General features: G+C 40.0%; 1 protein-coding gene across 1 annotated transcript; it reads left to right on the forward strand.

Moving 5' to 3' along the window:
• Nucleotides 1-2,224: 2,224 nt before the first annotated feature.
• On the forward strand, nt 2,225-6,801 carry RPL34 (ribosomal protein L34). The gene is made up of 5 exons (XM_041760044.1): nt 2,225-2,273; nt 3,844-3,917; nt 4,001-4,100; nt 4,400-4,503; nt 6,666-6,801. The coding sequence occupies exons 2-5, from the start codon at nt 3,853-3,855 to the stop codon at nt 6,748-6,750; spliced, it is 354 nt and encodes a 117-aa protein (XP_041615978.1). The 5' UTR covers nt 2,225-2,273; nt 3,844-3,852; the 3' UTR covers nt 6,751-6,801.
• The last annotated feature ends 18,465 nt before the right edge of the window (nt 6,802-25,266 follow it).

Consider the following 25,266-nt stretch of genomic DNA (forward strand, 5'->3'; position numbering starts at 1 on the left):
AATTCCATTTCTAGGGTTATACTCAACTGAAATGTATTCACCAAAATATTTGTACTGTAGAAGCAGCAGTTTATGATAGCCTGAACTTGGAAACTACCCAACACCTTTCAACAGAAGAATAGTAGTATGTTTACTCAGTGGAATTCTACATAACAGTGAGAATTTTAAAAATATATAGATGAATTTTATAAACATAAGATTGAACAATAGAAGCCAGATACAAAGAATACTGTTCATTTCTAGAAAAAACAAAAATTGGTAAAACTTATCTATGGCGTAGAAGTCAGAATGGTCATGATCCTTGGAAAATGGAGAAAAGAATGGAAGTACACAGAGAGGTTGATAATATTTGCAGTGCTGATAATATTGTCTTGATCTAGGCCTGTTCAATTTGTGAAAATTTATCAAATATTAAATTGTACTTCACCCAGTTCACATTTTAAAACATTCTAGGACTGGGTAAAGTATAATCAGGGAAAACTAGGATAGTGAGACCACTGTTCTTTTCTCTTGGGGAAGAGCAGCTCATGGAAAGATTAGTAAATAATACTAAAGTGGTTTCCCATCAGATTTCCCATCTCCTGTCACTGTACTCATCTGTCCAGCCCAGTCTCTCTAGAGAGACAATATATTTCAAGTAAATGCATTCATTTGTTCACTCATTCAAAAACCACATGTTACTCTCTGCCTGATGTCTGGTACAGGGATGAAAGAATTCCATAAGGACAAAAAAGTCAAGGACTGGGATGGAGGAAAGTAACTTATGACTGGGTCAGGGGAGAAGCAGCTATTTGAGAGTCCACAATGGGAAGGCTACAACCAGAGCCTTCCATTTGCTGTGAGGACAAAGACATGAGGCATGATGTAATTAACAGGACTTGCCATCCAAGACAGATCTCTAATATGATCAGGGCATCTGCCCTCAGTCATTTGCCTCCTTTCTTTCCTCATCAGTCAGGCTGGGAAAACCAAAAGGGAACTTGAATGGATACAAGGATGCTCTACTCAAATTCCCTCATCTGGGCCAATGCAGAGGCTCACAGCTGCTTCTGTCACTAAACATTGCTTGCAGCTTCAAGAAACTGCCTCACCCATGGTCAGAGGGCATCCAGGCTCAGGACTGACAGATGTGGGAGTGCAAAAGCCTGGCTCCCTCTGCCGTTTGGGACAGCTATGAAGAGCCATCCTAACTCCAGAGCTCTTTATTGGAACAGCTGAGGCATCGGCTGTGGATCTCCACTCCTACCTTCCTCATTTCCTTAGGGGTGTATTTTTTAAGGGCATTCCCCAACACACAGGCATGCAACTCCCTCTCTCATGTTTGCAGGGAGCCTAACCTTAGATAAAAATTTAAAGGCCCTTTGTAGCATTTTTTCCTTAGGGCGCAAAGTGCTCTTTACTTTTTTGGAGGTCATGATACTCTTTGACAATATAATGAAAGCTAAGGACTCTTATCTCAAAATACATACATATACACATATATATACATACACACACACACACACACACACACACACATAAGCACTTAATGTAAACTTTTACATGCTATTTTAGAGGGCTCCCCTCCCTTCCTCCTCATTTTTAAGGCTCAGCACAAACTTTATTACCCATGTGAAATGTGAAGTTCTGTACATAATCATAAGATTAGCCACCATTAATTGAGCACTTACTTTGGACAAGACCCCATGCTAAGTGCTTTAATTTTATTGTGCCTTTGATCATGGCATAACTCATTTAAAGCTTTGTTCACTGTAACACAGTTAATAATTAGCAGATACTGGATTTAAATTGTTAAGCTTGTGCTTTGAATGAATGACGAGCAAAAGGAAGGGAAGGTTACAGAGTCAACTCCTCGAAGGTCATCTAACAAGTGTCAGAACTGGGATCTAAACCTACGACTACCTACCAAGCTGGTGCTCTTTAGGTTAAATGTGTCGTAACACTTCTCAGAAGGGAAAAAATTGACTTTGTCCCACTCCCGCTCTTCGAAGCTCCCTCTGTTATTTGCATTTGTTTCTACAACGATTCCCAAGGGCTTCGCGCGGCGCTGCCGTGGATCGCTCACGCGCATCCAGGCCCGCAGGCAGGGGCGGCACGTCAGCTGCCGTACAACGTGGCGGCGCCAGGCATCCCCGCCCATGGAAAGGAGCTGGGTGGTGTCCGTACAACATGGCGGTGCTGGGTCTGACGTAATTTCCGGTCCGACGCAGTCACAGTTAACCTTTAAACTTGCAAGCGCTTCCTTTTTCCTCTTCCGGGGACGGCGTCCATAGGTATGGCTGCTCTTTCTTTTTCCCCATCGCTCCTTGGTCTGCAATCGGCCGCCATCCGGGGAGGTGGGGGAGCCAGGATCTGCGCAGCGCAGCCCTTGGAGCTGGCCTGGGAATAAGAGTTCGGGAGGAAAGCTGGTGGTGAGCAGGTCCCTGGCTTTTTAGCTTCAGACGGCCACCGACCCGGACCCCCCCTCCCGGGCCGGGAATAGCCGGAGCTCATCCCTCGGGCTTGGCCGCCTTCAGAGGCGTGTTTGGAGACGTACAAGTTGTGGTTCGGCTCGTTGAGACCCTGCGGGATCGCAGAACGGTTCCCTCTCTTACGCCCACCTCTTAGCATTGCTCTCGTAGACGTTCTCCGGCTGTGCGAGGGCGGACGACCAGCACGTTCGGGTCGTTTCAAGATGTTTTCTCTTCCAAGGCCGATAGCGAGGAAGATAAAAGTGTTAATAGGGAGTATTCTGTCTTGGTTTTGAAGCTGTGAGCGGAATGGTGGCTCCTTGGAGCTCTCGCGTTGGCCCTCGGCGTCGATTTTGGTGTCTTGACGGTTCTGTTTTAGTGTAACGTTAGGAAGGAGCTGACATCAAATGCCGGCTAGTTTCTCTTCCATCGTATGTGACGGAGCGATCCCGACGTTAGGGATACAGCGGGTCTTGTTGACGGTTTCATGTTACTTGGAGTGGTAGTCCAGAGCCGTTCATATGCCGGCTTGCACATCCAGTTTGCTAAGTGATACTGCTCAGTATTAATTCCAGCTGATAAAAAAACAAAACAAAACCAGATGTCATGATTCACGCTTTTTTTTTTTTTAAGATTTTATTTATTTATTCATGAAAGACACAGAGAGAGAGAGAGAGAGGCAGAGACACAGGCAGAGGAAGAAGCAGGCTCCATGCAGGGAGCCCTACGCGGGACTCGATCCCGGGGTCTCCAGGATCACGCCCCGGGCTGAAGGCGGCGCTAAACCGCTGAGCCACCCAGGGATCCCCTAATTCACACTTTGATACTAAAATAAGTATTAGTTGGCTCTTGACTTGTCCCGCATGCCACTTTGGGGCAAGACGCTGAGCCCTAAGCATCTTTTGTGTGACTGTCACTGCAATAGGTTGAGCAGGTTAGTTTCTGTCGTTTAATCCTAATGACAGCCCTGTGAACTCAGTAAAAACTTTTAGAGACCGGGAAGCAAGCTAGCTCTTTGTGCAGTAGATTCGGGTGGATGGCATAAGTTGAGGATTGAATTTAGTGTTCCTTTAAAAAATTCAAATCGTGCCTGTAGCATTTTTCTAGACACCACTCCAGACAGAATCGGGCTTTTTTGAGGGATAAGTCTGGCAAATTTTAGCCAAGTGCCATCATTGATTACTGTCAGGAAAACAAACGTGGGCCTCCTAGCATTCTTAACTAATCACTGTTAAGTATATCGTTTTAAAATAATGGAATTCTCTTCATCAGATACTTTAAGGATTATTGTATAAAAAAGTATACGTATGGGATGTATGAATTATGTGATATTGTTTTTGTTGTAAGGTTTGAATTATTTCTACAATGCAGTTTTATTCCATTCTTAATCTAGGCGTTCAGAATGGTTCAGCGTTTGACATACCGTCGTAGGCTGTCCTACAATACAGCCTCTAACAAAACTAGGCTGTAAGTATTTCTAAAATTTAAAATACATATTGTTGTTTTACTCTGCAGAATGCTGAGCTCTTCCCTATCCTCTCACTTCCTAGGTCCCGAACTCCTGGCAATAGAATCGTTTACCTTTATACCAAGAAGGTTGGGAAAGCACCAAAGTCTGCATGTGGCGTGTGTCCTGGCCGACTTCGAGGAGTAAGTTTATCCTTTTGCTGTGAATAACAAGAACTAGTGAGCACTAATACACTTGTAAGAGAATGAATGAGAGGTCACCACTAGGAAGATTGAAAAGTACTAAGCATCTATGATCTGAATCTGTCAAGAACACAAACTTTTAAAGCCTATATGACAGATACGGTGAAATGCCTTTCAGATAAATCAGTAATAGCATTTCCTGTTGTGACCTTGTTTACTGTTTATACTTGTCACATATCTAATCCAGGACCGTTTCTTTGAAAGCATCACAAAATAATCTCAACATTGACTTTGTGCAGGTTCGTGCGGTGAGACCTAAAGTCCTTATGAGATTGTCTAAAACGAAAAAACATGTCAGCAGGGCCTATGGTGGTTCCATGTGTGCTAAGTGTGTTCGTGACAGGTAAATATAACTCTTTAATGAGCTTTCTTTTTCTTAAACGTGTGTGTGCATGTGTCTGTTCCATTGCATGCTAATCATTGTTAGTCTGGTGAAATTTAAAAGAAAGTTGTATATTTTAGATGCCTTCCTTGATTAGGGATAGTTGGTCCTGTGCAGACTGATAAATGATACTGGTTCAAATTAATTCATTTAGGATTTGGGGGCATCCTTATGCTAGACGTAGAAATTAAAATGACCTTGGTTTTTGTGGGAGAGGCAGGTAAACTATTAGTTACTGGTCCGGTAGATGGAGAGTAGAAGATCTTAAAAGTGTGGGAACAAAATAACTACATGTAGTTGTAGTGTGGCTAGAGCCACATTAAGATCTAAAAGCTGGTTGGGGAGGAGGGTTCTGGAAGATGAGAGTATTCCAGGTAGAGGACTGGGCCTTTTGGTTATGTGGAAAGATTGGTAGCGGCACAGGTAGGAGAGGAAGCAACGGAGTTTATAATGGTAACATTTATTGCCTGTTTTTTATGATAAACGTGTTACAAACCTAGCAGGGAAGGGTTTTTCTGTTCTGAGAATAAACCAACATTTGTTTAAATTCATATAGCCAGTAAGGGACAGCACTGGGATTCATTCTAGGTTTTATTGAGACCCTGGCTTTTTTATTAATCTCATTGCCTCTAAAGACTAAGTGGAAGGATTTGTGAGGTGGTTGGTCTTCACAAGTTAAGGAACTGGTTCAGAAAGTGGGTTTCCTCCAGTTTATTCAGCTAGTTATATAAAGTGGTTGAGCTAAGTTTCTAAACCAAATCTGGCACTTAAACTTTGCAAGTTCACTCTGCCTTTCAGGAGTTGATTTGTAAGGGGATGGTAAGGCATGTTATAGTAATACAAATAAAGGTAAATGTAACTTGCATGAAATAAAAGAAATCTGAACTATGAAGTTAGAGGAGAACAACTTTCAAGGTAGCTGGGACTCTGCAATGGGTATTTGAGGTAGTATCTGAATGTTAGGTTTAAATGTTGGTCAAGAGGTTGATTGAAAGGGCATTGAGGCAAGGAATGAGAAATGAGATTGTAACAGCGTGTTGGAGATGAAGGGTCATGAGTTAGGTCTAAGCTAGAGGAGTTTGGCTTCTTACCAGTGTTTGGTTTGCTAAACATAATCATGGGTGCATTTATTAAAAATAAAATTTTCAAGCCTACTTCTTAGAGATTTGGATGTAGACCTGCTGGTGGTCCTTAGGTTAGTATTAGTTGTGAGTCTGAGAGGAGTATTGTCTTTGAGTAAGTTTAGGAAATTTTTAAGGGTCCTGAATAAGAGTGGCATTAGTTGTGTTTCTTTTTTTTCTTTTTTTTTTTTTTAAAGAGAGGGAGAGGCAGAGACACAGGCAGAAGGAGAAGCAGGCTCCATGCAGGGAGCCTGATGTGGGATTCGATCCTGGGACTCCGGGATCACGCCCTGGGCTGAAGGCAGGTGCTAAACCGCTGAGCCACCCAGGGATCCCATTAGTTGTGTTTCTGTAACGTAATTACATTGAGAAGATTTGAAGGAGTCCAAAATCCCAGGGATTTTAGGCTGGGTCATTAGATAACCAGGGGTGCCAATAAAGAGCATAGGTGGGACAGGTTTTTGTGGCAGTTAAATGAGTACGTTTCTCTCTAGAGGTAACTTTGCTTTTAACAAATGGTAGTGAACACCTGTTGCTTGTCAGGTCCTATGCACTGTAATAATAAAATACACTTCCTCTCTAAAGGGATGTTTAAAACACAAATTACAACTCCTTCCAAGTTGAATCTTCATAAAAGTCTTGTAAAGTGGGTATGAACTTACTGCTGTACCTTAGGACAGAGAAGGTAACTTGCCCAAGATCACACAGCTAGTAAGTGGCACAGTTGGCCCCAGACAGGCTGTAGAACCTTTACACCTGAGAAAGTACCTCTTGCTGGTATCTTTTAACCGATGTGGTTCCACACCTGTAATTCCTTCTTGACTCAGAAGAAGGTGGCAGGTGCAATTAGCATAGAATTGAGGGATTATCCTGCTTTTATATTCCAGTGTAGGAGGGAGACCTTCAGCTGAATGGGTCTGGCCATTTAGTTTTAGTTCCTGAGTGTTTAGTCTATGCTGGGTTTCATCCAGTATTCATTTAACTTTTTTTTTTTTTTCCTAGGATCAAGCGTGCTTTCCTTATTGAGGAGCAGAAAATCGTTGTGAAAGTGTTGAAGGCACAAGCACAGAGTCAGAAAGCTAAATAAAAAAATGAGGATTTTTTTTGAGTAATAAAAATCAAAAAGCTTGATCTGTTATTGCTATTGTAATTTGTTAGTATACATGTTTGGTTTCTGTGTGGTGTCTGGGGATTTCATGATTTTTAGTTGATTACTTTTTCTGAAAGACAGGAATTGGAAGTCAGTGATAAAAATTTTTGATGACAGCTCTTGAAGACTTGGGACGGTTTGAGAAAAGTGGCCCTTATATCCAGACGGTCCTTTTAATTCCAATTAATCATTTCCATTGAATCTCCTTCAGTACTAACATTGATAGGACAGAAATCACAGTGTTCAATGAGTTATTTGGAATGGAATCTTTTTTACATCATATTTAAACTCCCATTTCCTTAGTTGACTTCATTTCAAAATGGTCTATTTTGGAGAACTCAACTCTGTATTCAGCAAATAGCAAGCTCCCCTTATATATAAAACTTCATGTCATGCATCTAGTGAAATTCAAATTCTGATTGATGTTGAATTTATAATCGTTCAGAAAATTAAAATAATGGGCCTTAATTTATTCTTGAGAGCCATGTAATATTGTTTCTAATGACTCTTAGTAATATAGAAGTATGTAAAGATAGTAATAATAGCTCATTCTTACAGTTCTTAGACTGTACCAAGTATTTTCTGATACTCTACATACATAATTTCATTTAAATTGGCTTCCAAGACCATTTTTTTCAGATCACATCAAACTTATTTTGGATTTCAAAGGAGAGTCAAGACCAGAGCTCCCCAGATTATTGGTACAAGCCAAGAAATCTAGAAGTCAAGAATTCTATGTATTTTTACCTTTTGTCTTAGTCTAGATGTTCCTCTCATTGATGTGATGCAACTTAGGTGTCTTGGGCAGAGGGCTGTTTTCCTCTTACAAAAATGACTGCTTTTAGGAAGGAAAAAAATCTTTCTGACCTCCAAATACTCATTTGTGCCACACTGCCAGCTAACTTACTGATAGTTTATAGACATTACAGAAGAGGAAAGCTGACACAGGAATTCAAACAGTAAAACTTTATTTAACAACAGTACTTGATAACATTTTCGTGATGGCTAGCATTGGGTTTGCCATGTGCCTGACACTTCAAAGTACTTAACATCTTCACTGAATCCCTTTAAGAACCCTGTGACACCTGTTATCCCTAGTTTACAAATAAGGAAATAAGCACACATTTCCCTAAGGAAATAGGAAATATCTGGGTGTGATAGTACCCAGAGTCATTTGTTTTTAGGATTTTTACAAATGATATGCATAAGTGGTTGAACTCGAATGACTGCCATGCCTGATAAATAATAGCTGAGGCTCCTATTGTCAACATAGTCTCAAGACAATTGAGTTCCACTAGGTTTCCCCAGACACCTGCCAATCCTAAGGCTTGTTAAGCAGCAAGAGTAATACAATTACTTCCTGTGATGTTTAATCATGATACAAGATTTCTACTGGAGATATAACTAAAATATTGGATTCTGAGGTAGATTAACCTCTCATTTCACCATGACAGGTTGATGCATACTACAGGGACAAGTTTGGTGATCCTGGATGTATTGAGTAGAAGAATGCAAAAATTAGTACTTTCAAAATACAATAAAAAAACAATGCCTTAACATTTAATAGAGTTATTTGCTTGCCTGGTAGACTAATCTAGTTTTGAAAAGGCTTGAGATAATTGTTCAATGTTAGCTGTGGAGGGGACAGCCTCCATTTGCCAGCTCAGCACGAGTCCTTGCCTGTCTGGGCGCTTCCCTCCCACCCAGTGCTGCAGGACTGATTGAACGCAGTCTAACTGGTGAGTACTACTAAGTTTCAGCAAAATGAGTCAGTTAACAAATTTGAGAAAGCTAAAATATGAAAGCTACATACTTTTCAGACTATTAAATGGCTTAACCTTTAAAAATTGGGAACATTCTACTTTTATAAAATCATCTTTGCAGACAATTTGAAATGTATGGAAAAATAGGGACACCTGGGTAGCTCAGTGATTGAGCATCTGCCTTCAGTTCCAGGGGTGATCCCCGGGGTCCTGGAGAGGTCTTGGGGATCAAGTCCAGCATCAGGCTCCCTGCAGGGAGACTGCTCCTCCCTCTGCCTAATGTCTCTGCCTCTTTCTCTGTGTCTCTTATGAATAAATAAATAAAATCTTAAAAAATAATATGGAAAAATTGATTGAAAAACATCCCCTTTAATTTTAGTATGCAGGTTATCATTTAACAGTTTGAGATCTTCCCATTTTGCTTCCTAGGCATAGGAGAGATTTTTTAAATCAAAATTGGAGGCATGTAAATTTTCAACCCACTTAACCCAAAGACATGTGACCAGCTTTACACTTTACAGCTTTTGATGGCTGCATCTGCATATTTGGCATTTATTTCCTTTCTTTTGAACATTTAGGTTATTTCCATTTTTTTTTCTTTTTTAATCCTTGAGAGCATTTTTACATATTTGATCGTTTGATTCATGCTGATTGTTTCTAAATTCATAAGCTGGCACTGAAATATGGTACTTAAATAATTAATTAAGTTTAGTTACTGGGGTTGCGGTATTGCTTCTGAGTGTCTTAGTCTGCTCAGGCCACTGTAACTAATTACCAGAGACCGTGGTTTAAACTACAAATATCTCACAGTTCTGCAGACTGGTAGGGCTAAGATCAAGGTGCTGGCAGATTGAGTTCTTAGGGCCCTCTTGCTGGTTAACAAAGCACTGTCTCCTTGTATTCTCAGGTCCAAAGCAGAGAAGCAAGCTCTTTTGTGTCTCTTACACAGGCACTGATGCCATTAAGAGGGCTTCACCCTCAAGATTTAATTACTTCCCAAGGCTCCCCCGTTATTTATGCCATCACAGTGAGGATTAGGGTTTCAACTTTGCAATTTTGAGGGGAGACACAGGCATGCTAATTTCCATAACATTAATGATATGAGTGAACTGTGCCTAATCAGTGAGCCATTTCTTCTCCTGTTTAGTTTAGCCACCAAAGTTCTTGACCACAGGCCACACTTCTTCAGCTGTCTAGCTAATGCCTCTCCTCTTAACCTCTTCCCCCCACACTTCAGTCCAGCTTCCCCCTCCCACCCCAGCACTCATAGCAGTGCAGAATTCATCCTGTAGTGTGTAGATCGAGAAGAGCATAGATGGGTATGAACATAATACCAACTCTGCCCAACTGACCAAAGTGAATTCTGCACTGTTCTGCTTTTTGATTTTGTAAAAAGCAAAATGAAGCTTTTATTGAATCCAGTTCTGTGTGTGTGACTTAAGTATTCTTGACAGGTTCCTAAAAAGACATGTGAATGTAGTCAGTGGTTTCTTTTTAAAGTCTAGTATTTCTTCTTCCATTGAATTGCTTATAAATTCTATTAGAAGGATGAGGGAAGGGGGTCTTCCACCCTTAAAAGCAGAATATCTCCATATGTTTAAGTAAGTTAAGTTTACTTTCAGCAGTATAATAACATACTTAAAATTTTTACCCTGATGATTTGGAGCTTGGGTTCCCAGAATCTTGATAGTCAGAACTATGTCCAGCTTTAAATATAAACTATTTCTTATCACACCAATTAAAATCATATACTATTCTTATGGAGTAAGGTTGCTAAGCAGGGCTGAATACTATAGTCTTTCTCTGGTGTGGATTACTTAGTTTATAAGAGTTTGATAAGAGTTTATAGTTGTTAGGTATTACCAATAGAACTGGTGGTGTGTAAAGCCAGATCATTCCAGCTGCAAGCGTCAATTGTGCACATCTCTTCCCAGCTCTGTTTTCAGATCGGTACCCTGAAATTGTCATGGTGGGAGTATTTATACCTGGGAAATCAGCAAATGGTACAAAAACTCTTTTCCCTCCTTGGGAGCTGGTTATTAAATATTTCCAACAAACCACTGGCTGTTACTCAAGTTATAGTCTATCATCACAACTTAAATATGATGCTCTTGGTTTCAAGAGCTCTATGTATATCTGGGACATATTTGATAATCACTTATATTTGAAAATTGTAATAAATGTGTTTTAATTCTGTGAATATGCTGGGATTTGATTTTATAAAATACAAAACAAAGGTTTTATTGAATCTGGCTGTGTGAATGTAGAGGAAAACAATGTAAAAACTTGGAAAAGTATAAGTTCCATCTCTTTAAACAATGAAAACTAGATGTGATAAACACTGTATTCTAAACCAGGAGTAGAAAAGAGCCTTCATGAATTTCTAAATGATAAGATGCACAATAATTCTAGATCAAAAGATGCTTTCTGGTTTCCAAAATAATACAATAATTTTGAGTAAATCTTAAATATTTCTGGTTAATTTGAAGGATTACATAAATGTTTTTGCCACTATGTTTATATTGTTACAGTTTGCTTTCACTTTCATTGGTTACCTCAGCAAACATTTATTAGAAACTACTATGTTCCAGAAATTGTGCTGTGGGCAAATAGTATACAATAGTCAACAAAGCAGACTCTTCCCTGCTCTCACGGCACATAGGGGAGACCATGTTAAATGAGGAAACCAACACATTTTTTTTTTATAAATATATTTTTTTAAAGATTTATTTATTCATTCAGAGAGAGCGAGAGAGAGGCTGAGACACAGGCAGAGGGAGAAGCAGGCTCCATGCAGGAAGCCCGATGTGGGACTCGATCCTGGGTCTCCAGGATCACACCCCGGGCTGCAGGCAGTGCTAAACCGCTGCGCCACCAGGGCTACCCCCAACACATTTTTAATTGCACACTTTGGGATAAGAGTTATAAAGGGAAACTACAACGTTGTGAAACAGGGCAAGAAATAAACCTCACAAGATGGTGAAGTAGGCTTTTCTGAGGAAGTGATATTTAATATCATGGCAAGGATAAATAGATTTTAGCTGGGTGACAAGTAGAGAGAACATTCCAAACATAAGAACCAGCATGCAAATGCCTTGACAAGAAAGAGATTGTATAAAGAAGTAAAATTCATGCAGCCCGATTCACTCTCAATATTTGTAGCTGAATAAATTGGATATGTATGAACAAATTGTTAATCACTAAGGGGGAACATCCCTGCTTGCACATAGCTTTTGGTCCACCTACCTGGGCCCAGAGCCAAGAGGTGTGTGCCTCCTTTCCTTCTTAAGGGAGGCCAGTGAAAGAAAAGCTTTCCTAAACTAGTTAGGAGCAAAGACACTCTCTTCTGCATTACAGGGTATTTAAATTATGCAATCCCCTAGATAATTTAGGCATCAACCTACTATTAAAGAGGAGAGGGATCAGAATTATTGACTGAATTCCCCTAATATTCACTCAGCCTCTGTATTCCTTAGACTGTGCAAATACTCTGAGGGTTTTACTTGCTCACATGCATGCTTGCTTTTTTCTCTCTCAAGTTGAGAATAAGCTTACAGCTTGACATTCCCAAAGAACAAATGGCCTTAAAGAAAATTCAGTTTACTGCATCTTAGTATACATTGTATAAAGACTTTGTTAGCTATATAGTCTTTGATGAAACTACTCAATCCTACCAGCAGTGCGGAAGTAGCCCTAGACAATACCTGAATGAGCGAGCACTCATGGCTGTGCTCCAGTAGCTTTATCTACAAAAACTGCTGTTGGAATAAATTTGGCCACAGGTTGAAGTTCATGGGCCCTCCCCTCTCTAGATGACACCTGCTTCCAGCTGCAGCTGCCATCTTATTGCAAATGCACAAGAAACCTCAAGAAACACCAACAGAAAATGGCCTTGTTGAGTAATTAACCCAAAGGATGATGAGAAAAAATAAAATAGTTGTTTTTATCCCATTAAATTTTGAGGTAATCTCCTTTATAGCAATATACCATTAAAACAGTCGTATGGTACAATGGTCTTTTTTTTTTTAATTTTTATTTATTTATGATAGTCACAGAGAGAGAAAGAGAGAGAGAGAGAGAGAGGCAGAGACACAGGCAGAGGGAGAAGCAGGCTCCATGCACTGGGAGCCTGATGTGGGATTCGATCCCGGGTCTCCAGGATCGCGCCCTGGGCCAAAGGCAGGCGCCAAACCGCTGCGCCACCCAGGGATCCCTAATGGTCTTTAAATATGATTTTGCTCCTGGGTGGCACAGCTGGTTGAGTGTTGGATGCTTGGTTTCAGCTCAGGTCGTAATCTTGGAGTCACAAGATCACACCCCACCAGGCTCCCCACCCTCCACGAAATCTGGGGATTCTCTCTCCCCCTCCCTCTGCCACTCCTGTCTGTGCTCTCTCTCTCTCTCTCTCTTTTTCTCTAAAATAAGTAAATAAACCTTTTAAAAAACTAATATTTTGTTTGCATATCCTTTAAAAATTTTTGAAAGACTTCGTAGACCTTTTCACATTTTTAGATCATTATCTAAAACTTTTCATGATAAATTTAAGTCATTGCAAAGGATATAATTTCTAGCACAGTAAAGAAGTGAATAATTTTTAAAAATCACCTTTTAAATATATAAGATTGAAGCTACATAGCAACCTTAGGAAAAAAGACAGGAATAGATTCTGTTAACAGTTGAATATTTTATATTCTTCATATTTCTTCTTGACTCATGATGTAATTCCATTTCCTCAGTGGGATTTTACACTGTTTTTATGTTGAAAGTCTATTCCTGATTGGTTATTTCCACAATTGTGTTTCTAAAAAGGAAAAACAAAAGAGAGAGGCATGGAGTCTTGCTGCCCATTTGCCCTCTGGATAAGATAAGACATCACTGCCCTTTCATCTGTGTTGTTTTTGCTTCTCTTTCATGGGATTCTCACTGGAATTACCTATTCTTTGACAATTTGGAGGAGATGAAAGAGGGGAGGATGGTAAATGAAAATTGTCATTCCTCATCATTCTGCATTTCATCTGAGATCAGGTCATCCCAATGCAGGCCAGGATGGACTGCTCCAATGTCTAGCATTTCCCTTACATGTAAGTCAGAGGAATACACAAAATCCTGTCACTGATCTTTTATTTCTTGAACATCAATCAATCAAGCATTGTTTATAATTCATTTATTAGTTATGAGGCAGTGTTCTGGATAGGAGGATAAACAAAGTAGACAAAAATCCCTGCCTTAATGGAAATTATATTCTAATGAGGGGAGACATACAATGAAAGAATGAACAAACAAACAAATGAAGGAACGAGTGAGTGAATACATGGAATATACAATATTACTGGTCTATAGAGAGAAGTAAAGCAGGAAAAAAGGACAGAATGTAGGGGGAAGCAGAGGCTTACAATTTAAACAGTGCTGCGATGGAAGGCTACTCTGAGAAGGCTGAAAACAGAGTATTTGCAAAAAAGCATGCCAAATAGAGAACAGCCTGGAAGCCAGAGGGTGCCATGTGGCTGGAATGGAGGGAAATACGAGGAGAGATGAGGTTAGGAAGTTCATAAGGTGCCAGGTTATACCTGTTCTTATAGCTCACTATTCCGACCACTAGAGCCCTCAGAGATGGGCAAGGGGCCCCTGCTCTGGCTTCCCCCTGCCAGTATTCCACCCCACAAAGGATCCAGAGGACTGAGGGTATATGACCTCTGAGCATATGAACCCCCACCCCCACCCCCAAGGGTATGCATGGCCTCAGATACCCCTGTCCAAGGCATCCCAATCCCCCTCCCCCAGCCTGAGCTCTTCTCTCTATCTCTCAAGGAGAACCGTGCCCCTGGGGTGCTCCTCGGAAGCCCAAGGGTATTTGCAGGGACTGTGCAAGGAGCTTGGACATGTGAGCTGAGCTGTTCACACAGCTGCACATGAGGCCCATAGAGGCAGGTAGGGTCAGAGGTCTGGAAAAGATGGTACTGGGCAGGGAACAGGCTACTTCTATGCCACCATGTTCAGACAGAGAGCCCTGACAAGTTCTAGAATTATAATATTGGGCCTGGCCTTTAAGACCCTTTGAAGGAAGGTATGTTTGTCAAAGGAGAGGCTAGAACTTACCTTGTTGTATCACTTGTTGGCTCGATTTACACTTTCCTGGTGTTTATATGTGATATTCACCGTGATATTACACATTTATTTGTACTCTTGTGCCTAGTCCTGTGAAACGTGTGGTCAGGTCTGGCTCTTTAGCTCTTGAATGAATGGGAAACCACCAAAGGCTTTTTGTTTGAAGAAAGCTGTGCTGGTCCCAGTATTTATAATTGCCTATTTACTACCCTCAAATTTTATATGCCTCCAGTCAATACATCATGGAACACCACCCTTTCTTTTGTAAAATGGGAGAAAAATGATTGTACAAGAGGGGATGAGAGGGAAAATCGCTGTGACACCTTCCTGGGGAGATCAGTTTTAGGAAAGAGTACATACAGAAACCGATAATCTAGAAATTGTTTTCCTTAAAACCGGGGATGCCCCAATTCCCCTTGGAATGTCTTCAGGTAACTCTGAGATTAAGGTGTGAAGTACCACAATTTGAAGATCCCTGATATAGTAGAAAGAGTGTTTATACTAGAAGCAAAGAGGCCTGGACTATGGCACTGGTTCTGCTACTAGCTACTTCTGTTATCATGGCAAGTCACTTCCCTGTTCTGGAAGGCTGGATTGGTGATCTCCAAAATCTCCCATTCATGGATGTATTAATTAATTTCATTGCCTTGGTAATGAATTGGACATTCATGTTTCAGGAACTGGATAGGGCTTTGAGGGTGACTATGATATCTCAGTGCCCTCCAAGACCTCATAGTCTAGTTGTTTAATTCAGGTGCTTATGGCTCTTGGTAGATCAGTTTAAATCAATGGTTTGAATTCTGACAGCACTTATGAGGCATGTTGGAAATGTGTTTGGGGACTGATGCTATGAATTCTGTAATGTATAAGATGGTCCTGCTCCACAAATTGCCTTGAGTCCTATATGACTTTGCAATATCCAATCAGATTTTTCATGTAGGTAGGAAACCCATTTATGATCATCTAAGCCATGGTAAGCTCCATTTAAATATAAACAGAAAAGCATTTTTGCAAGGTTTTTAATAAATACTGAATTTTCCAGGAGTGTGCTATGTAAAACCAAGGGAGATTAGATTCTTCTTCTAAACATTATCAGGAGAAATTCAACACTTTGGAAAAAAGAAATAACAAACCATAAAATTTTTATTTTCTGCAAGGTAACCCAAGATTCCCAGTTTTTAGGGAAAAAAACCTATAAATATATGGATCAATGTGTTGATTTACATTTTTTATTAAATCGATGCTGGATATTGACCGCATAAAATCTGATTAACACTAAATTAATTCGTGGCATTGTATATAAATCTATCATGTTCTTAAAAGAGGACAATGATTTCTAAGTGCTTTGCTTTCTGAACAAGTTAGAGAATTACTGCTGTGGGCAATTGGGAGCTACCACAGGGCTTTAAGTATATTAGTGTTTAGAACATTTTAATGGCATTCACAGAGAGAAGAATTCACATCAGTTCATTTGACAGATATTGACTTTGCACTGAGTTTATGCCACGCACTATGCTGGTACTGCCCCTGGGGAGCATTTCTGGAGTATACAGAATCTCCTATCTTCCTTCTTTGGCCCCTATTTCCATACCCACAGGAATATGGCTTGGTGTAAAGGACAAAGCATAGTCTCCACTACTTAGTTATATTACCTTGAGAAATTACTTAAATTCTCCAGGTCTCTGTTTTACGAACCCCAAACATGGGTATAAGAATACCTACCTTCCAAGATTGTTATAAAGATTAAGTGTGCCTGGCACCTTGTAGGTTCTTAATATTAGTGCTGGTCCCTTTCCATCTCTCCTCAAAACCCAATACATCTGCCATCAGCCACAGTGTGAATATGAGTCAATGTGTTCCCTTTAAGCCTATTTACATCTTAGCTTCATAATTCCTGAGGTTGAGCTGAAAGGCTGACTTCTGCCAAAAGAATTTCGAGCAGGTGAAGCTGGTGATTCAATTTGCTGGAAGTCAAGGATCATTCTATTAAATATAAATACAAAACCTGCAGGTAATGCCAGGGACATGGTCAACGGTAAAGAAGCACACACTGGGATTGCCACCTTTTTACAAACAGATGTCAGGGTCTCAGATGAGGTTTGTTGTATGAAATTTCCCTTTCTGTTTTGAAAAACAGCATTATGATATGGACAAATTTTCCTACACTTTAGATTCACTGAAGAATCTGCTCCTCAGATTCCTAAGCCCCATCTAAGACTTTCTCAGAATCTCTGAAAGTCCAGCCAAGAACCTGCACTTTAACAAAATCTCCTAGCTGATTCTCAAAGAGATGGATCTTGAACTGCCTTTTCACAACATATGGCAGAAAGTACATACAATTTGGTGTTATACAAATATGGGTTTAAATTGTAAGTCCACCAATTAGTCTCCAGTCAGGTAACTTTGAACAAGTTTCTTGCCCTCTCTAAATCTTAGTCACCACACCTATAAAATGAAGGTAATATAACTTGAGATGTTTTGAGTGCTCAATTAAATATCCTATGTTATCCACACCACAGAATGCATGATTCTTTCCTGCTTCTAGTATGGAATTGCCTTCTTATATATTTATGGAGAAGACCATCAAGATGGTCATGATGCAGTCTTCTTATTTGAATGATTAAAATCAAGCAATAATGTTGGAAATACACCAAAAAGTTGAATGATACCTTATCCTCCTCTATCATGTTTTATCCCTAATTTTTTTCTCTTTGTAAGGAATTACACAAACACACACACACACACACACACACAGCCTGAAAATGCAAAGCTGCATTTGATTAGTTCTGGGCAGAAGCACATTAGGGCATCTGAAAACCACAACTGGAGACATCTATTTTGATGGGCCTAATGCTCTGGGTATTTCCTTTCAACCGAACTTGGGGGGAAAGTACTTTGATATAATGTACATATGGAAATATTTTACAACATTCTTAAAAAGTTAGATATTTTATTCAGTATATATATAAAACATACTTTTCTCTTCGATGTGTGCAAATATGGATAAATCAATGTCTTAAAGAGTCCCTTGTCATTTCTAAGATAGATTTGTTTTATTTTGTTTTGTTTTGTTCAATAGACTTCAGTGAGTATGAAAGGGCCAGACTGACAGCCCTGGAGACCCTGGTCTTTTCTCCACGCTCCTGGCAGGAAGTAGGGGCAGCTGCTGTTCAAACCTACCCCAAATACCTTACCTCTGGGAGGATCATTTATGGAGGTGGATAAGACGCTTTGATTTCTCGTTCACTCTGAAAGATGTTGGTGGTGATGGCAGAGGTATGATCAGCCATTTACATAGGCCTTAGCTTTTGAGGCCCCTGCAACATTTCACAAGTTTAACAAAGTTGCAATCTGGGTTTTTTTTTTTTTAAGATTTTATTTATTTATTCAGAAGAGACAGGGAGAGAGAGAGAGAGAAAGAAAGAGAGAGAGAGAGAGAGAGAGAGGCAGAGACACAGGCAAAGGGAGAAGCAGGCCCCATGCAGGGAGCCCTATGTGGGACTCATCCTGGGACTCCAGGATCACGCCCTGGGCTGAAGGCAGCGCTAAACCGCTGAGCCACCTGGGCTGCCCTCAATCTGGGTTTTAATTCAAAATAGATAAAAATGAAGTCTTTTTTGATTGTTTTTAAAGATTTTATGTATGTATGTATGTATTTGTGAGAGAGGAGCACAGGAGGGAGAAGGAGAGAGAATCTGAAGCTGACTCTGCCCAGTGCTAGACTCAATTCCCACCACTGAAAGATAATGACCTGAGCCAAAACCAAGAGTCTGACACTTAACTGACTGAGCCATCCAGGCACCCCTGAAGTCTCTTGTTTGAAATGCTCTTCCTAATCTTGGGGTGAAACATCCCTTGCAAAATAGTCTTCATCATAAGAATCTATTAATAGCGGTTATTTTCAGGAAGAAGAAATAGGGACGGGAAACTTTGAGGAGAAAATGGCATTCAATTTTCATATTTTTATCCTTTGTACCTTCTGAATTTTATAATTCTGAACATGTAATCTTATTTTTAAAAAAAACAGGGACCATCTGTCTGATGGTGTTTCAGTCCACTTTTTGCTATTTATTCTTTATAAATTTCTGCATTGAAAAATGAAATCTAATAAGTTTACTTTAAAAAGCTTAATTGGAAATTATTCTTTCATTTTTTTCTTAAGATTTAATAACTCAAACTTGCTAGACAAATACACATTTCTTTTATAAGTCTATATGATTTGCAAGGCAACTAGATGTAAAAGAAAGTATCCTGGGTTTGATATTTTATTCATCTGAAAATGTTGCTTTCACAAGATTTTTCTTTCATCATTAAAAGAGTAAACCATTTGCATTTTAAAGATATGCTTGATTGCCGTGGGAAGCAGCCTTTTTCATTTGTATAATGTTTCCTTGAGTTTATTTGATCACAGCATTAAGACAAGTTTTTTTTCAAATAAGTTTGCCTTTTTACTATGCTTGCAAATCTCAAGGTATCAAAAATACATTTTGGCAAAGTACTGTGATTCCTGTAAAAGAGAACTCCTGCCCTGCTGTGGCCACAGGAAGAAATTACATGTGGGCAGCTGTCAGAAAAACATACTGTTACTTGTTGAATTCCAACAGCTTTGCAGGAAAAGGTAAAAAATGTTCAAGCTTACAGTTATTATTCTAAAAAATTTAATGTAAAAAATATATTACATATATTACAAAATATTGCATATATATTACATGTAAAGGTATAATTTTAAATATATATATAATTTTAAATATATATGTATATAATTTTTAAAAAATCTGGACCTCTAATGCTGCATGCATTCTTCAGAGTGGCTGAAAGTACTTGCTTCTTCTTTTTGAAAAAAGATTTTATTTATTTATTTATTCTAGAGGTGGGGTGGGTGTAGGAAGGAGTAGAGGGAGAGGGACATGCTGAGCATGGAATCTGATCCAAGACTTGATCCCACGACCCTGAGATCACTACCCGAGATCACGATCTGAGATCATGACCTGAGATCACGACCTGAGCCAAAACCAAGAGTCCAACGCTCAATCACTTAAGACACCTAGGGACCCCTGAAAGTATTTACTTCTGTCTCCAGTCCAACCCTCACTCCGGGTGGCCTAATAATATCTGAACATACAAAAACCATCCTTTGGCACAAAGCTTTAATGTACATAAAGGTGTGGGCCTTGGAATTAGCAGGCCAGTGATCTGCCACTTTCTGACTATGGTAACTTGAGCATTTTGCCTAATCTCTGTAAGCCTCAGTTTCCTCATCTAAAGATGGAATCAACAACACCTATTGAATGGATTAAATAAGACAACCTAATACATCTCCTGTGTATAGTACACACTAAATGTTGGTTGCCTTATGCCTCTAATCTTCTGCTCTTTTTATTTGGAAGATGGCTCAAATCTTTTCCAAGGAAAACTACTTCACTGGTGGGCTCAATCCACCCACTTGAGCCATGACCCCGACTTTGCTTTGCTCCTTAACACCTTCCCCTCCTCTGCCACCTTCTGTCCCACTCTCTACAGAATTTTCTTCCCTTATCTTATGCAAATGTGCCCAAGTCCCACCATCCTTAAAAGTCCTTCTCTGCTACCACCTTAGCTGTCCTCTTCCTTTCCTACCCAGTTATGTTAGAAGGAATAAGTCCTATGTTCCTTCACTACTATTATTTTTAAAATTCCTATTTTAACCTTGGCCTTTTTCTCCACTGACCAAGGTCCCCTCCTGGAGTGTTCTAGAACAATAGTTCTCATCAGGCTGATGGCAGGACCTCAGCCTTAAGCTCCATGAGAGGCATTGAGTGGGTTGGTGATGATGGAGTCAAGCACATATAATCAGAGTCCTTGGGAGGAGGCAGCTGTGCTCTACCCTGGCTCTTGCTATCCATGGAAGAACAGCTTGATCTTGGCCATTTCCCCAGTCTTCTCCTCCAGCTCCAGGAGAAGCCTTCTTCTTCAGTCTAGCTCTTGGATTCAGTAACAGAGTTGCCTGGGACCATTATTACACATCTCACTTTCATCAGAGCGCTTTCTTTCCAGAGTGCCCAAGTCTCATATCCACTTATTGATCATATTCACTTGATTCAACCTGTGAAATATTTTTATAGTCTTTACATTACCATCCCTCCCCCTTCTGTGTATTCCCACAGCCTATCCCATGCCCTCGTCATCCCTCACCTGGTCTTTTCCAATGAGGTCCTGAAAGGTCTCTTCACTTCATATCTTTCTGCTCTCCCCTCCATCTTTCAAACATACAACTGATCATCTCAATTTCAAAAATCCTTCAATGTTATTAATCTGTCATTTTAGAGAAAATCTAAGTGTATCATGGCATCAAAAGACCCTCTATCATCAGGTTCCTTCCTTCCTTCTAGAGTCATATCCCCAGCCATTTCTTCTGTCATATCAAGCCACTCATCTTCCTTTGGACTTCTCCACCTCTCTGCCTTTGTTCAGCCTGGTCCTCATGCCTGAAAAGCCAGACCCTTGGGTAATGTAGCTCCTCCAATGCTCAGCTCAAATGTGAGCTCTTCTGTGAGCCTGCAGTTTCCTACCTGCAAGAATGAGTAAATCCTACTTCAGGACTCTCTAAGAAATTGGTCCAGAACTCCAATAAACATGCACTTCTCAGACAGCCCTGCATCGATTGTGTGTGTGTGTGTGCATGTGCATGTGTGTGTGCGTGTGTGTGTGTGTGTGTGTGTGTGTGTTTCTCATGATCAGAATGACAGTTTCTTGGGGCAGGAATCAGGCACTAGTTATCTTGTACCTCCTCCACACCCACCCCAGCTCCTAAAACCGAACTTGTTTCTGCTACATTCCTGTAAATGCTTGATGAATGAAGGAAGAAATGAATGATGAACACATTATCATCACCAGCACTTCCCATTTCTCCTGAGGAAAGGGAAGAAGTGAGATTAGGCCGATGCTTTCAGAGTACACCCACAATTTCCACAAAACAGATATTAAAATATGGAAAGGATCTTTGAGATAGAAAAAAAAAAAGAAGGTAATAATGAACAAAAACAAACTAAATTTTACTTTTTATCCAGTTACTTACTTCTCTCTAGTTAGCAGTAAGGATAGCATCTTGATTAGCATCCTGAGATTTGTTCAGTCTCTTAGAGCACCTTGGAAGGGTGTGTGGGTGGCTCTGTCAGTTAAGTGTCCGACTCTTGATTTTGTCTCAAGTCATGATCTCAGAGTCATGAGATGGAGCCCCACATGGGGCTCCACACTCAGTGGGGAGTTGGCATAAGATTCTCTCTCCTTCTCCCTCTGCCCCTCATGCTGTGCTTTCTCTCTCTCTCTCTAAAATCAATCAATCAATCAATCAATCAATCTTAAACAAATTTTTTTTAAAAAGAGTACCTTGGCTGTAATGTGGAGAGAACTGGGCCAGGAGATGGTTGGGTCTCGACTAAAAAGTGATAGTGGAGTTGGAAGAGAGGGAACAAAACTAAAGAAACTTCAAAGAAGTACAATTGTTAAGGGGATACAATGAAACATGAAAAGAGATTGAAGAGCCAACAATTCATTCATTGGTTCATTCAACTAATATTCAAGGAGTCCTCCATGTGCCAGCACTGTGGAGGTGCAAGGAATTCTGTGGTGAAAATACTGTCCCTGACTTGAAGACACTGAGTTTCTGATACCATAGATGGCTTGGCTGTCTGCTGGTGCATAGTTATGATCGTCCAAATACTCTTACTTAGAATGGAAACAATTTTGGGAAGTTTATTATTTATCCCTTATAGAATACAGTGAACAATACCTGCGTAAAGGCAAAATATACTCATGAAAGACCAGAAAGAATATATCTGCTATGTTCCAACATAATATTATTTTTATTTATTTATTTTAAAGCTTTTTTTTTAAAACAAGAATTATTTATTTTAGAAAGAGAGAGATCGCGTGCGGCAGGAAGGGCAGAGGGAGGAGAGAAACAGACTCCCTGCTGAGTACAGAGTCTGTTGGATCTCACGGCCTTGAGATCACAGTCTGAGCTGAAATCAAGAGGAAGCCACCCAGGTGCCCCCATAATACTATTTTTAAAACTTTATTTTAATAACAAAAGTACTATGTGTTTATTGTTGAGAAGTGGGAAACACATGCAGTCTCAAAGAAGAAAAAAATCTGTATCCTCATCATATGAATATTAATCACGTTTATGTCCCTTAGACTTTTTCAATGCACAGTGTCTAGAAAATGCATACAGTAACAGATGGGCCAATTTATACAGACAATTTTGTGGACTGATTTTCATTACTTTAAACCTATTTGGAACATCTTCCATTTCAGAAAATAAATGGCTACAGTATCATTTTTCATGGTTGCATAAGTATTCTACTACATGGATGTTTCATAATTCACTTAATTAATCCACTAATTTTAATGCTTCAGAAGTAACTAATGATCAGGTGCAAATTTATTTCACTAGCTTAAAAAATAATGTCTCTTAAAAATAATAATATGTTTTGAGGCTCACACTAATTGAGAACTTCACAGTGAGAGATTCTGGGAAATATAGTTTCAGCATACCTAAATTGACACAATACAAATCCACCACAGTCTATCCCTTATCAGTATGGTATCCACATACAATTTTTGAAATATATATATATATATATTAAAGATTTTATTTATTTATCCATGAGAGACACAGAGAGAGAGAGAGGTAGAGACACAGGCAGAGGGAGAAGCAGGCTCCATGCAGGGAGCCCGATGTGGGACTCGATTCCGGGACTCCAGGATCACGCCCTGGGCTGAAGGCAGGAGCTAAACCACTGAGCCACCCAGGGATCCCAGTTTTTGAACTATGTTTAACTTACGTTTCAAATAAGGGCAATAGCAACAATATGCTTTCTCCTAACATAATGCAACTATTCCTCAGACAACTGTAACCTGCTCTCTCCAAAGAGAAAACAAAGTCCTTTTGTTTATTTTTGGGTGAGAATCAACCCTCTTCTAGAGAAGAGAATATCCCTTCTTTGATGTCCAGTAATTTAAATAGTGAGAAGTTAAAATATTATCAACAAATTTTCTACTATATGTGGTAGGAGAATGGAAAACAGAAAGAAAAAATATTGGCTAACATACATACAAATATATTCATATTTAAACAAGGAAGAAATACTCGTAACTATCACAGTGCTTTTTTCTACAACTGCACACATCGTTGCAGCTGGTATTTATAGTTGCAATTTTCCACTATTGATTCCATACTCCTCTCACACTCAGCGAAAACTATATTTGGTTGTAGTTCTTTGTCTGCCAGAGTGACCTAAAACTTAATTCCTAGAAGGTCTGAGCCATTACTGGTCCTGCCCTTACTGAGTTGTTGTTTTCCATGGATTTTAATAATAGAATATGGGGGCACTAAGAGGCACCTTGGGGGATCTCCTGTATCCTAGACATATTCCTCCTTAGTGCCATTTTGTAGTGGCAACCAAATTTTCCCATGAATGTCAGGCTCAAACCCCCTAGTCAATATAGCACTCCTTACTTGCTTTTTGGTTCACTGGCATGAGGGCACAGAAGAGGTGAGGTGATGGTCTCATCTCTGTTGAATGGAAACATTAATGTGTCCCTTGGTGGAATTATTCCTTTCCTGGCACTAAAACTTCTGGACCAGCAAAGCCCAAAGTGGTAGGGAATGGGAAGCAAAAACCTCACTAGTGCATCACTAGAAGTAACAGTGAGAGGAACAGCTCCCATTTTCTATACTTGACTCCTGGACTTGTGAATTCTAGTTCTAAGAGAAACAGGCACATATATTGATTACTGATTTATAGCACATGCTGCATCTTGGGAGACATTGTTTTAGTTCCAAGAGGCATTGACATTCAGCTGGCATCATAACTGAGTTTTCAAAAGGCCACCCCACCATTCCACACAGCTGCTTCAAGGTGATGCGGAACATGCTAAGACCAGTGAATTCCATGAACATGAGCTACAATTCATTTGTTGTCAAGTAGGCTCCTTGGCCAAAGCAATGCTGTGTAATATACTATGATGATGAGTAAGGCATTCCTTAAGTCCACACAATGATGATTTTTGTAGCAGCATGGCAGGCAAGGAAGAAAAATTCATATCCACTGTAAGTGCCTATTTTAGTAAGAACCAAGGGCCTATTGGAAGTGGTCTGATGTAATTAACCTACATCAAGTGGGTGGCTCAGCTTTCTGGAGAATGGTGCCATTTTGTGGGCTCATTGTTGATTTCTACTATTGGCAGTTTGGACACTCAACAGTGGCTCTAGCCAGATCAACCTTGATGAGTGAGAGTCCACATATAACCCCTAACCCTGCTGCCATGGCCACTTTGTTTGTGGGCTCACTGGGCAAAGATAGGAGTGACTGGAAAAAGAGGATCACTGATGTCCACAGAATAGATCATCCTATCCACTTGATTACAAATATCCTTCTTTACATGTGTTGTTCTTTGGTGAGTATGCAGATGGGGCACAAATACCTTTGCACTTTGAAATTTATGAGATTTTTATTCATTTATTCATGAGAGGCACACAGAGAGAGGCAGAGACACAGGCAGAGGGAGAAGCAGGCTCCATGCAGGGAGCCCGATGTGGGAC

The sequence above is a fragment of the Vulpes lagopus genome, chromosome 6, assembly GCF_018345385.1.
Source record: "Vulpes lagopus strain Blue_001 chromosome 6, ASM1834538v1, whole genome shotgun sequence".
In the NCBI taxonomy this organism is placed as follows: domain Eukaryota; kingdom Metazoa; phylum Chordata; class Mammalia; order Carnivora; family Canidae; genus Vulpes; species Vulpes lagopus.

What these genes read in the sequence shown, in the direction of transcription:
- RPL34 (XM_041760044.1), top strand. Translation starts at nt 3,853, where the DNA reads ATGGTTCAGCGTTTGACATACCGTCGTAGGCTGTCCTACAATACAGCC. An exon ending in GTCCTGGCCGACTTCGAGGA is followed by an intron (nt 4,101 to 4,399) that starts GTAAGTTTATCC and finishes GACTTTGTGCAG; the next exon opens with GTTCGTGCGGTGAGACCTAA. An exon ending in GCTAAGTGTGTTCGTGACAG is followed by an intron (nt 4,504 to 6,665) that starts GTAAATATAACT and finishes TTTTTTTCCTAG; the next exon opens with GATCAAGCGTGCTTTCCTTA.